Source organism: Ceratotherium simum, chromosome 10 (assembly GCF_057802395.1).
Source record: "Ceratotherium simum simum isolate JZ-2026a chromosome 10, ASM5780239v1, whole genome shotgun sequence".
NCBI classification, from domain to species: domain Eukaryota; kingdom Metazoa; phylum Chordata; class Mammalia; order Perissodactyla; family Rhinocerotidae; genus Ceratotherium; species Ceratotherium simum.
In genome coordinates this window covers 15767287-15781311 of record NC_141909.1, presented here as the reverse complement: position 1 = coordinate 15781311, position 14025 = coordinate 15767287, and the positions used below count along the sequence as shown (strand labels likewise).

At 45.1% G+C, this 14025-nt stretch overlaps 1 protein-coding gene across 7 annotated transcripts in view; it reads right to left on the bottom strand.

Moving 5' to 3' along the window:
• Window positions 1-13795, bottom strand: part of DZIP1 (DAZ interacting zinc finger protein 1) — a 58877-nt gene extending 45082 nt beyond the window's left edge. For 4 of the 7 annotated variants that reach the window (XM_014781822.2, XM_014781824.2, XM_014781825.2 and 1 more), the window contains exons 1-6: window positions 13545-13795; window positions 12761-12858; window positions 11975-12188; window positions 10655-10906; window positions 9999-10565; window positions 844-928 (exon numbers count right to left, since the gene is read on the bottom strand). In XM_014781822.2, the coding sequence (XP_014637308.1) occupies window positions 844-928; window positions 9999-10565; window positions 10655-10690 (688 nt within the window). In that variant the 5' untranslated portion in view covers window positions 10691-10906; window positions 11975-12188; window positions 12761-12858; window positions 13545-13795. Of the gene's footprint in view, window positions 1-843; window positions 929-9998; window positions 10566-10654; window positions 11332-11883; window positions 12189-12760; window positions 13504-13544 lie in introns of those variants that run through there. The other 3 variants (XM_087435914.1, XM_087435916.1, XM_087435915.1) reach the window with 3 other exon arrangements.
• Window positions 13796-14025: the final 230 nt, after the last annotated feature.

Here is a 14025-nt window from a genome sequence, read left to right as displayed (position 1 = left end):
CGTCGAGTCATATCTCTGCGGGCTCTGTGTCCGGAGTATATCCGCTCCATCTTCACTTCTCTCATCCTCCCCGGTACCATCCTGATCTGGCTGCCATCTTCTTTCATGGGCTACTCTTGTAGCCTCCTCACTCCTCCACCTGCTTCCACCATTGCCCCCACAACTAAAGCGGTCATTTTAAGGTACAAATGAGACCATGTCCTTCCCTACTTAAAACCCTCCAGTGGCTTCCCATTATGCTTATAAAAACACCCACATTACTGCCAGGGTGTTTGAGGCCCCATGTGAGCTGGCCCCTTCCTTTCTAACATCACCACACGCCACTGCCTTGCTCTCTCTACTCCACCAACTTTCTATCTGCTCCCCTCACACCCCTCACAACCAGAGTTCCCCTTGCCTGGGATATTCATTTTCCAGATTTTCCCCAGGCTGGGGACCGCCTCATCATTCCGGTCTCTGATCAAATATCCTCCTTAGTGAGGCCTTGGCTGACCACCTGGAGTCACTCTTCATCTCATTCTCCTGCTGAATTTTCTACGTTGCATTTGCCACCATTTGAAAAGAATCTCTCACTCATTTGTTTAAGCATGTCTCCTCCGACCCTCCCATTAGAACGCAAGACTCGAGAGAGCAGGACTTGGTCTGTTTCACTTGTGGCTGCATCTCTAGCCCCTAGCATGGTGCATGGCACAGAGTAGGGGCTCAATAATTACTTAGTGAGTGAATAAGGACTGCAACAATTTCTTTTAAAAGGATTGAGAGATGCACTGGACCATGTCTCACTGAAAAAAGAAAAAGGTACCAGAAAGAAAACAGCTCTTTGAAGTTGAGCTCATTACTTACCCAGGTGAGAATCTTCAGGGTGGCGACGCTGGATATGACTTTGTAGAAAAGCTTGGTTCATAAAGGCCTTGTCACAAAAATGGCACTGAAAAGGAGAGAGCAACAAATCCAAGTGTCTGTAACAACTGTCCTTCCACTTAATTTCAATTAAAATTTGGGTACCTGAAGCAGTACCTCTTGGGGGCTTTCCCCTAAAAGATACCGTCCTGGTCAATGTTACTGAAAGCATGACTAAAAAGACAAATACAAAACCAGGATATGCTTCCCAAACTGAGCACAAGGCAGTGAAAAGCATCTCTTGACAGTTAATGTAGCCCTTCATGGTAGTTTCTGGAACCCCTGAAGCTGCTCCGGTTATACTGGTAGTTCCCAGCCTGTCACCACCAACTTGTTCAGGACACTCCAGCCATGCTAACCTTCTTTCTGTCCCTCAAGTAGGCCAACTTCAGAGCCTTTGCATGAGCTAGTCCCCTGCCAGAATCTTCCCCAAATCTTCCCATGGCTGGCTCCTTCTTGACATTGATGTCGTTTACGGAGCATCTTCCACACTGGGGATGAGCAGCACGTCCTCGACAAGATCTTCCCGGATGATCCTCCCACCCACCAGTCACCATCCCATCCCATTGTCTTATTTTCATCATTGTACATCTCACAGTTAATATTTTCACATTTAATTACTTGTTTATTGTCTCCAGCCCAATCCCTCCAGGTTCTAGAATGCCAGCTTCCTGAGAGCATGGACTCCATCTTATTCACAGCTTCATTTTCAGAGCCCAGTACTACTAAATGATTGAACAAATGCTTGGAAATATCTGGCCTACTAAAATGAATTTACTGAGGGAAAAAAATCAATTCCACCAATATCTTTTTTTCACTTTAACACTGATTCAGACTTTAAGCAAAAATTCAACTTGTTTCATCTATATCCTCACCCCTGGATTATTCTGAAGTAAATCCTGGATTTATATATTTTATTGGTCAATATTTCAGAATCTATCTCTAAAAGATAAAAGCTTTCTTTTAACACAATTATAATATCATTATTCTACCTTTAAAAATGTATAAATTTTTACATTTAAAAATAAAAATTAATATCAACAAATATGCAACCACTTATTTTTTCCCCAGTATTTCCCACATTGTTTTAGAAAAAATTTTTACAGTTTGTTTTGAATCAGGATCCAAATAAGGCCTATATCTTAATTCTCTTTTAGTTCTTAGGTTGCCCCTCCATCTCTCTTTTTTCCTTGCAATTCTTTTGCTAAAGAGAATGAACAAATGTCCTGCAGAGTTTCTCTCAGTTTGGATTTTGCTGTTTCATCTCCATTATGCCATTTACATGTGCTTCTATTCCCTATATTGTCTTCCTCTTAATCAGTATAACTGCATCTGGACTCCAGGTTCTAGTTTCCTAGAAAACCATCACTATAGTATATTTCTCAGCATTGCATTTCAGAGACTCTTTAAAGCAGCTTTTCAAGGGGCTAGCCCCGTGGCGTAGCGGTTAAGTGTGCGCTCTCCACTACTGGAGGCCCGGGTTTGGATCCCGGGTGTGCACCAAGGCACCGCTTGTCAGGCCATGCTGTGGCAGCGTCCCACATAAAGTGGAGGAAGATCGGCATGGATGTTAGCTCAGGGCCAGTCTTCCTCAGCAAAAAGAGGAGGATTGGCATGGATGTTAGCTCAGGGCTGCTCCTCCTCACCAAAAAAAATTAAATAAATAAAAGCATCTTTTCAGCCTTCTCTGCTCGTGATGATGACTCTGGTTCCCTCACAGTACTTTAGGGACTGCCCACACTGACTGTGATTTAAGTGCGGGCTCTAGCACTACGCACAGCACTGGAGAAAGGAAAGGATGAGGACACCTGGGAAACCTAACTTTCAATTTCTAAAAATGGAAAATATATATTTTAACTATTTGAATAATACACAAGAGTCATGAGCTCAGGATAAGAAGGGGTTCCTACTCCAAAAAGAAAAGACTGACATGTTGACTACATCAAAAGGGAAAACTTCTGTATGACAAAAGATACCAAAACAAAGCTAAGAGACTTCCATTTGCTGAATCCACATCTAAGGAGCTTGGAAATTGTCACTTAATCCTAACAACAAGTAAAAAGTTGAACAGACTAAAAAATCAACAACTCTTCTTAGATCTGTGAGAGGGGAGGACACAGAGCAAACCTCTGCCCCCAAGTTTGAGAGACAGACAGGTGAATACAGGGAGTCACGGCTTACTGGAGTAGAGATGCACCAACAAAAACCTCTCCAGGAACCAGTGCCAGGGTAGGAAACCCGAACTGTAAATGACAAATTGCTGGAGGCTCAGAGTGGATGACAAGTCTGAGAGTTAAAACCTCCAGGGGAGAAAGGAACTTCCTCAACTTGGAAAAGATTATCTACAAAAACCTACAGCTAACATCATTCTTAATGGTGAGAAACCTGAAGTTTTCCCACTATGATCAGGGATAAGGTAAGGATGTCCCCTTTTACCACTGCTTTTCAACACTGTACTGGAAGTCCTCACTAATGCAATAAGGCAAAAAAAGGAAATAAAAGGTATACAGACTGTGAAGGAGGACAGAGAACCGTCTTTGTTTGCAGACAACATGATTGTCTATGTAGAAAATCCAAAAGAATTGACAAAAAAAACTCCTGGAACTAATAACCAAGTATAACAAAGTCGCAGGATACAAGGTTAATATACAAAAGTCAATTGCTTTCCTATATACCAGCAATGAACCAGTGGAATTTGAAATTAAAAACACCATACCATTTACATTAGCATTCCCCAAAATGAAATACTTAGGTATAAATCTAACAAAATATGTACAAGATCTATATGAGGAAAGCTATAAAATTCTGATGAAACAAAATCACAGAAAAGCTAAATAAATGGATATCTATGTTAATGAATAGGAAGATTCAATATTGTTAAGATGTCAGGTCTTCCCAATTTGGTCTATAGATTCAATGCAATCCCAATCAAAATCCCATCAAGTTGTTTTGTGAATAGCAACAAACTGATTCAAAAGTGTATATGGAAAGGCAGAAGACCCAGAATAGCCAACACAATATTGAAGGAGAAGGACAAAGCTGGAACACTGACACTACTAACTTTAAAACTTTCTGTAAGATACAGTAATCAAGACAGTGTGGTATTGGCTAAACAACAGACAAATAGGTAAACAGAACAGAATAGAAAGTCCAGAAACAAACCCACATAATTATAGTCCATTGATCTTTGACAAAAAAGCAAAAGCAATACAATGGAATAAAGATAGCCTCTTCAACAATGGTGCTGGAATAACTGGACATCCACATGCAAAAAAAAAAAAAAATCAATGTAGACACAGACCTTATATCCTTCACAAAATCTAACTCAAAATGGATCACAGACCTAAATGTAAAATGCAAAGCTATAAAACCCCTAGAAAATAACAGAGGAGAAAACCTAGGTGACCTTGGGTATGGTGAAGTCTTTTTAGATACAACACTAAAGACATGATCCATGAAAGAAATAAGTGATAAGCAGGACTTCATTAAAGTTAAATACTTCTGCTCTGCAAAAAACTATGTCAAGAGAATGAAAACACAAGCCACAGATTGGGAGAAAACATTTGCAAATCACACAACTGATAAAGGGTTGTTATCCAAAATATATAAAGAACTCTCGGGCCAGCCCCATGGCCTAGTGGTTAAGTGCACTCCGGTGCACTCTGCTTTGGCGGCCCAGGTTTGCTTCCCAGGCACGGACCTACACCACTCATTGGTGGCCAGGCTGTGGGGGCAGCCCACGTACAAAAAAATAGAGGAAGACCAGCACAGATGTTAGCTCAGGGCAAATCTTCCTCAAGCAAAAAGAGGAAGATTGGCAACAGATGTTAGCTCGGGGCCAATCTTCCTCAGGGAAACAAAAAAGAACTCTTAAAACTTAACAAAAAGAAAACAAACAACCCAACTAAAAAATGGACTGAAGACCTTAACAGACACCTCACCAAAGAAGCTATACAGATGGCAAATAAGCATATGAAAAGATGTCCCACATACTATGTCATCAGGGAAATGCAAATAAAAACAATGAGATATCACTACACACCTGTCAGAATGGCCAAAATACAGAGCACTGACGACACCAAATGTTGACAAGGATGTAGAGCAACAGGAACTCTCATTCATTGCTGGTGGGAATGGAAAATGACACAGACACTGTGGCATTTCTTATAAAACTAAACATACTCTTTTTTTTTTAATTTTTATTTATTTATTTATTTCCCCCAAAGCCCCAGTAGATAGTTGTATGTCATAGTTGCACAGCCTTCTAGTGGCTGTATGTGGGACGCGGCCCCAGCATGGCCGGAGAAGTGGTGCGTCAGTGCGCGCCTGGGATCCGAACCCGGGCCGCCAGCAGCGGAGCATGCGCACCTAACCGCTAAGCCACAGGGCCGGTCCCTAAACATACTCTTACCATACAATCCAGCAATCACATTCCTTGGCATTCACCCAAAGGAGTTAAAAACTTACGTCTACACAAAAACCTGCACAGGGATGTTTATAGCAGTTTTATTCATAATTGCCAAAGCTTGGAAGCAACCAAGATGTTCTTTAGTAGCTGAATGGATAAACTGTGGTCCATCCACACAATGGAATATTATTCAACATTAAAAGGAAATGAGCTATCAAACCATGAAAAGACATGGAAGAACCTTAAATGCATATTACTAAGTGAAAGAAACTAATCTGAAAAGGCTACATCCCGTATGATTCCAACTATATGACATTACGGAAAAGGCAAAACTAAGGAGAAATGGTAAAAAGATCAGTGGTTGCCAGGGTTGGGAGAGCGAGCAATAAACAGGTGGAGAACAGAGGATTTTTAGGGCAGTGAAAATAGTCCGTATGACACCATAACAACGGATACATGTCATGAAACATCTGTCCAAACCCATAGAATATACAACACCAAGAGTGGACCCTAATGTACACTATGCACTTTAGGTAATTCTGATGTGTCAATACAGGTTTATCAATTGTAATAAATGCACCATTCTGGTGGGGGATGTTGATAATGGGGGAAGCTATGCATGTATGGGGGCGGGGAGGTGTATGGGGGCAGGGAGGTATATGGGAACTTTCTGTATCTTTCCCTCAATTTTGCTGTGAATCTAAAATTGTTCTAAAAAAAATATCATAAGTTCACACAAAAACATGCACGTGAATGTTCATATCAGCATTATTTATAATAGCCAAATACTAGAAATAGGCAAGATATCCTTCAAAGGTGAAAGGTTAACAATCTCTGATACATGTACACCATGGAATACTAGTCAGTTAAAAAAAAATAAATGGATGGGCTGGCCCCATGGCTTAGCGGTTAAGTGCGTGTGCTCTGCTGCTGGTGGCCCGGGTTCGGATCCCGGGCGTGCACCGACACACCGCTTCTCGGGCCATGCTGAGGCCGCGTCCCACATACAGCAACTAGAAGGATGTGCAACTATGACATACAACTGTCTACTGGGGCTTTGAGGGAACAAATAAATAAATAAAAAATTATAAGAGTAATTAAACTTAAAAAAATAAATAAATAAATGGATTATTGATACATGAACAACTTGGTCAGGCCCCAAAGCCAACACCATCTGATCTACCATCACTGGGATTAAAAGGTACTTTATAATAGATCTTACAGTAATTAGAAACTTAACATAAGTGAGATCATTCTTTACAGCAAGCAGTAGCAGGAGGTTCAGGAATCCTATTTATTGCACGAAGACTCTGCCTTAGAAATAATAAGGCTTCCTTTCAGAATAGGATGGCAAGAAGGAATTCTACATAACCTGGAATCAAATTTCCCCATTAATAAAAAAATTTCCCAGTTTTTAAAAATGCTTTGAAAAATGTATCCTCTAAAACTCTTGCATTTTCTTAAAAATAGAGTTTTATATATACATATATATGATAAATATTGTATATGTGAATTTGATATACAGATGAAGGATATAAACTTCTATTTCGAAGGAGTATCCCTTAAAGCACTTTTAGAAAAAAAAAAAGTGACATAATAAATTAAGAAAAGTTAGGTACTAGTAACTATTTACAGAAAGGAATCGGATGTTTTTTCCATGACAACCCCAGGAACAGAATATGTTGAACTATGTTCAGTATACTTGGTTTAATAATGTAGACTACATGTAGATTATATGCTGTGTAAAACATGTAAATGTCTTAATACAACTTCCATCCAAAATCATTAAAAAATGAAAAACGTTTAGTATAACAGAATTAACATGAGAACTCAGTAAGGATTCCTTTACCAAAACAAAGTAGGATGGAGGTTCTGTATTCTTGCAAGTATTTTTTGAGACCTCTCAAAGACAATGGTGGAGAATAGTGGATAAAGAAACCAACATTTCCACTGTGCCTACACGGAGCTAGGCCCTGTTACATCATTATCTTATTTAATTTCCACAGCAACCATTTTATCCATGAAGAAATCAAAGCTCATAAAAATTAACTCACAGCATTATCAGTTGCCTATTTTAACCTATGTCTCTCTGACTACAAAATGCATGCTTTTTCTACTTCCCAACAGTCATCTCCAACTCCAAACGGTTGAATAATTGGAACCAGGGACATAAATTCACTGACATTCTAAAATCTGCCTGTGTTGCTGGAGCATGGAGAGGAATCTGAGTCTGCCAGCTATGAAAACGGAAGGTCTTCTCAGAGTGAGTCTACGTCCTGTTATGATCCACTGGCATTTTTTAATTTTTAAAAATAATTTGATAGCAATATTGTTAGTACACACTGGCCTTTACACATGGCCATTAGACTTTCCCAGCTATTGGAGGTCTCTATCTAAACACAAATTCATGACTGCATGCTAAAGTCAAATATTTATTCAAACAAAATCAATTATCTTCCCATAAATTTAGGCCGAATATCCCCAGCTTAGGAACCTGGAGTTACAATGCTTATAAATAACCTCATAGAACCCAAGCTAGCTTACGTGTCAACTATTCTGAGCAGCTGTTTTTGACTCCTCTCCCAGAATTGGTGATTCCTACAGCATCAGCACTGTGACCTCTGGCCTCCTTTTCTATATCCCCACTATTCAGTGAGCTCCTAAAAAGGTCTGAGTATCTGCAAAGGGGTCACAGGTAGTCACAGCTCGCTACCGGGAAGCCACTGCAGAAGTCAACATCCATGTCAGATGCTGTTCACTGAGCCTTCCTTATGCTGTACATGCTTCATCCCATGGGACTCTCAGAACAACCCTAAAAGGTAACTATTACTAATGTTCTCATTTTCCAGATGAGGAAACCGAGGTTTAGAAGTTAAATGACTTGCACAGCAGAACAGCTGGGATTCAAACCCAGGAGGTCTAGCTCTGGAATTGTTACCCTAAAGCGCTCGCACTGCTCAGACTCCGTAAAGAGACAATGGCAAGTCACTTAAGAGAGGGCAGAGCGTACCCGTACTACACTAAGTAGGAAGAAGGGGTTGGTCACTTCTACCTCCTCTCAGTCACAGCTGAGCATACCATACCGCTAACACTGTCATTCAGAGAGTCTGCTGAGTGCCCAAGAGCTGGCAGGTGTCACTCATTTGACAAAACTGAGCCATTACCTTTTTATCCTTATATATCATTCACATTTTTAAATCTTTATTTCCTAACCGCTATTTCTGTAATAACCAAAGGAATGAAAAAATGTTTATAACGTTTCACCGATTATTACCAAAGCTAAACTTTTTTTTTTTTTTTTTTTGCTGAGGAAGATTTGCCCTGAATTAACATCCGCTGCCAATCTTCCTCTTTTTTTCTTTTGTATGTGAGCCACCGCCACAGCATGGCCACTCACAAACGAGTGGTGTAGGTCCTCGCCCAGGAACCGAACCCAGGCTGCCAAAGCAGAGCACGCCAAACTTAACCACTAGGCCACTGGGTCGGCCCTAGATAAACTTTTTTTAAGGTTTAAATAGAACTCATTCTATTCATTGTATGGTAAATAGATTTATAAAGAGCCATCTCAGCACGACTTATAAATATTTAGTTTTTAAATGGCATTTATGAAACAAACAGGCAATTAACAACATCAAATATCACTTGAAGACTGTATCTCAGGGTTATGTACCCAAGGCTAAACACTAAGCCTTTCCAGTAGCATTCTTTCCCAACTGTTCACCTGTCTTAAATACCCTTCTCTCAGTGCCTGTGGGGTCAGTCCTAAGCACTATCACCCATTATATTCTGCATCCTACACTGCGTTCTCCACATTTACTCATGCCACTATTACCTAAAAACACGGAGGCCTTTTAAGCCATTTTTAGCCAAAATGACTAGAATATAAGGGTGTGAAATCATTCTCATCAGTCTGTTGTTTACTTCAATATCTTTATCAAACATTGTTGATACCTTTTGTGCTTCCTCCACCTAACTGATCAAAAAAATACATTGATTTCTGCTATACTCAAAAATTATGATATTTATCTTGGGCTCAAAGTCCAACTCATAATAGTTGGAGATTAAGACCAGAAAAACAAAATTTTTTAATTTTTAAAATACTGTTCTTATATTAGTGAGTGTTCTTGTTCTTAGGAAATACACACCGAAATATTTAGGAGTCTGCAACTCACGGTCAAGTGGCTCAAAATGATAATACGTATATACAGATGGAAAATAAAGCAAATGTGGAAAATGTTAATAATTGGTGAATCTGGGTGAAGAGTATATGCACTCTAAGTTCTTTGCGCTATTCTTGCAACTTTTCTGTAAGTTTGAAAATATTTTGAAATAAAAAACTCCACAAATTTAATCATTCCAGATAGTTTGGGGGCCGACCTCACTAGCGATTTGTACATCAATTAGGAGGAAACAGCTTCTTGAACCACCAGCACTTACATGACTTCAATAAAGCACTACAGACAACATTACCTGTTTAATTATTAATCCTACGGCCCTCTACATAAGGTAATGAACCATGTCATCTGTGGGTTAAAATTACTGTTTTGCTTAAATATGCCGTTTCTTTTGATTTAGTGTACAAATCTTAAAAGAAAAAAAAAGCAGTGATATAAGAACTCTCACTATCCCGGCCAGTGGGATCTGAGGATTTTATTGGATTATGCATGGTAATCACAACGCAGTTTCTCACCTGGTAATAGCTGGCTTTGGCCTCGATCATCAGCTGCTGGGTCGAGATCATCTTTTTCCTGCGTTTACACTCTTCCTTGAGTAACTTGATCTCCCCCGCCTGCTTGGTGAGGAGCTTCTTGCCCTGCTCGCAGTCGGCCAGGCTCAGGCGCAGCCGCTCCTCCAGGTGGTGCAGCTGCGAGGTGAGGAACTCCTGCGAGTGCAGCAGGTACTCGATGGTGAGCTGCGCCAGGCGGATGAGCTTCAGCAGCACCGGGTCCACGCCCGACTGGCAGTGCGGGCACTTCTCGTCCTCCAGCTTGCAGAAGGTGATGTTCATGATGTTCTCCTGCAGCGTGAGCACGTCCACGGCCCCCGCCACCTTGTCCACGTCGATGGCGCTCAGCCGCCGCCAGTCCACGCTCTCCAGCCGGGGTCGGAACTGGAAGAACGGCAGGGGGCCCGAAGCCGCGCTGGGCGGGGCACAGGCCATGGCGGCCGCGCCCCCCGCGGCGGCGGCGGCGGCGGCGGGGGCGTCGGGACCCTCGAGGCCGTTGGCGAGCGGGTAGTAGACGTGCTTCTGGAAGGGCTGCGGGAAGGAGACAGCGCGGCGGTGATAGGGGAACTGGAAGTCCCGGGGAGCCCGGGCCGCCCCCAGCCCGGCATCCCGCCTCTTACCATGCTTGGAAGCAAATCCGCACCCTCTGCTGGCATGGGAGGAGGGGGCCGTCCCGTCTACCTGGCCCGGGCTGCCTCCGGGGCCGCCGCCGCCCCAGCCCTCGGGAGCGGGAGAAGGCCAGGTCCGCGGCGGCGGCGGCGGCGGCGACCTAGGGTCTGGTCGTCCAGGCCGTTGCTATGGTAGCGCCCTGGACCAGGACCTGGAGGCAAAGGGCGCGCCGGCCCCCGCGCGGTCAGCGTGCGCCCAGGGCCCTGCGGGACCAGAGAAGACCTTGGCTACGAGCCCGAGTGGACGCCCGTCCACCCGGAGAGGGCACCTCCTGAGCGCCAGCTCCCCGGAGCACCACTCTTCCTGGCCTTTGGGCTGGACAGTCCATGTCTCTAAAGCGTGGGAAGCCACATCCCCAGGGCCTTTCCATCCTAGCTGCCAGCCTCTGGTTATTCACTCCAGTCCTCGGCTTAGGTTTTGGGATCAGAAATATCAGTTCATCCTCATCTTTTACGCACAATTTACAAAACGTTAAGCAACAAAATTATGTAAAATTAAATGGGATGGAGAAGGACTGGCTGCAAAAGGGCATGAAGACACTTGTGGATATAACAGAAATGTTCTATATTTTGATTCTGCTGTTGATTATCCAGGCATACACGTTTGTCAAAATTCATCAAATTGTACGCTGAAAATTAAGGGTGCATTTTGTATATTAGACCTCAATAAAGTTTACAAAATTAAATTTGTAGTATAGTGAATTATATTTGACAGCAGGCTTTCTAAATTTCTTACATCCAAGATACTTTTTTTTTTTTTTTTGGTGAGGAAGATCAGCCCTGAGCTAACATCCATGCTAATCCCCCTCTTTTTGCTGAGGAAGACCAGCTCTGAGCTAACATCCATTGCCAATCCTCCTCCTTCCCCCCCACCCCCAAAGCCCCAGTAGCTAATTGTATGTTATAGTTGCACATCCTTCTACTTGCTGTATGTGGGACGTGGCCTCAGCATGGCCAGATAAGCGGTGCGTGGGTGCGGAGCTGGGGATCTGAACCCTGGGCAGACAGTAGTGGAGCCCGCAATTAACCCCTAAGCCAAGGGCCGGCCCCAAGATACTTTTTTAAATGGAGTCTTTCTGCCTCTATGGGTTGGCCGCCTAGGTATAACGTTCTGATGGAAGTGCAAACCAAAGAACCTCCCCCAGATATGTAATATTTTACTTGTTTTTCCAAAAGGATACATTTTCAAAATGTGAAGGTAAAAGCAATTATGTGGAGGGGAACTTGCAACGTCAGCTTCACCATCAGGTTTCACAGGGTCCTGGTATTTACCTTACAAACTTGTGTCTCAGCTGCATTCTGTTTTCTGGAGAGGCTAAAATATTTCTAGCAGCAACTTGTAGACCTCAGGCCTCTCATTCTTGGGGTCTTCTGGGGGCTGCCTGTGGTTACCACAGAGATTAATGAACTGAGGAAAAGCCAGACATTCCTCAGTCCACGGGGGAATCCCTGCTTGGTCCAACCATCAGGAAAATTTTCGTCTTTCCTAACAGCCAAAGAACAGAAGACAGGAAAATACAGTTCACTGGAACTGGAAGAAAAGTTGTAATATCAAATATTTTTGGCACTTTCCAGGTATTGTGAACTAGAAATAAACCCATATGAAAGCATCCAGGAAATAAAGCATACACTTCATGACTTCATAGAAACCAAACATCCAAATAACTATTTTTTTCCCCCCAAAGCCCCAGTAGATAGTTGTATGTCACAGTTGCACAGCCTTCTAGTTGCTGTATGTGGGACGTGGCCTCAGCATGGCCGGAGAAGCGGTGCGTGGGTGCGTGGGTGCGCGCCCGGGATCCCAACCGGCAGCCAGCAGCGGAGGGTGCCCGCTTAACCGCTAAGCGACGGGGCCAGGCCCCATCCAAATAACTTTTAATGGGCCTTCGGAAAAAAAGAACTATTAACGATTCATGCAGCCTGGCATGAACAAAAGTCTTAAAGACCTTCGAAGTTCCCGTTTGATTCTTCCATTTACTTGCTGCCTGATCTAAAACAAAATATGTCAGCCCTAGGCCTCAGTTTCCCTATCTGTTTAGAGGGTGGCAGGATACTGACCTGGCAAGTCTGTGGACTGTGGGCTCCATCCACTGGGCTGTAGGATCAGCGGGAATAAGGGCCGTCGTTCCTCTTGCTCACCGTTATATCCCCAGCATCTAGCATACGACAGCCACGGAGAGGCGGTAAGAATTTGCCCAATCGACACGTGGATAAGGAATGATCGAATGAATTAGGTGCTTAGTTAAATAAACGTCAGCTCCCGGCCTTTTCCCCTCCTGTTTTCTGGGCCTCTGGCCTGTTAGGGGGATTTATCCGTGACCTGGGCCCAGGCCCTTGGACCTGAACGTGGGAGACTGTCCGCACGCCCCCACTGCAGTCCCGGGAGGAGGGGCGCGGGGCCCGAGGCGCCCATCTCCGTTCACTGCCACCACTCCGACCCCGAGCGCCGCGCTGTTGGCCACCTTCACCCCTTGGTTGAATCTTGGTCGCAAGATGGCCGGAACAGGAAAGAAGGGGGCACGGTTTTCCGTTCTCTCCGTCTCCCACCCCCGGGCAGGGCCGCCAACCCGGCGCGGCCCCTCCCGCCCCGGGCACACGGCGGGGCCGGCCAGCCGAACCCGCAAAGACAAAGGCCGGGGAACGCGGGCTCCGGGGGCCCTTGGCCCCGCCCCTTATAAGGCAAATGGGGAGTGGGGGCTGCGGCGGCCACGCCAGCGGGGTCTACAGCGCCTCGGCTCCCAGCCGGGGGAAGACGGAGAAGGGCCCGGCTTCGCGAGCACCGAGATGCCCCGTCCGCCGCGGGCTTCCATGGGTGCCTGGCGCATCCCAGGCCTCGGCTCACCCCAGCTGCGCGCTCCTGGGCGGGCGCCGGGCGCTGCAGGCAGACGGGGACGACGCTGGGGACCCAGACCCCGGGGGCGCTGCTGGCGCCGGCAGGGCCCGCGGAGGCCGAGGAGCAGCCGAGCGGGGAGCGGCGGGCCAGCTCCTTCTTCCAGAGGGCAGGATGAAGCTTGTCTGGTCTGGGCAAGTTGTGGCGAGGCGGGCCGCCCGGCGCCGCTCCGCGTGCTCCCAGACTCCAGGCCGCGGGCTTCTCGGGATCCCCCACCCCCCTCCCGCCCCCCTCCCCTCCGCGATCTCCCTCCAGCCTCTTCTCACGGCGTCCCAGCCCCTCTGGCAGCTGGGCGGGACTGCGCGCGTCTAGACCACAGCGCTAAAATGCGCTCCGCCAATCCGGCTGTTGGTGCAGACACGTGGTGCTCCGGCGCGCTCTGTTGCTGGCGTGGGATGCTCGCCCCAGGAAGGCTTTTCAAAGAGAAACCAGA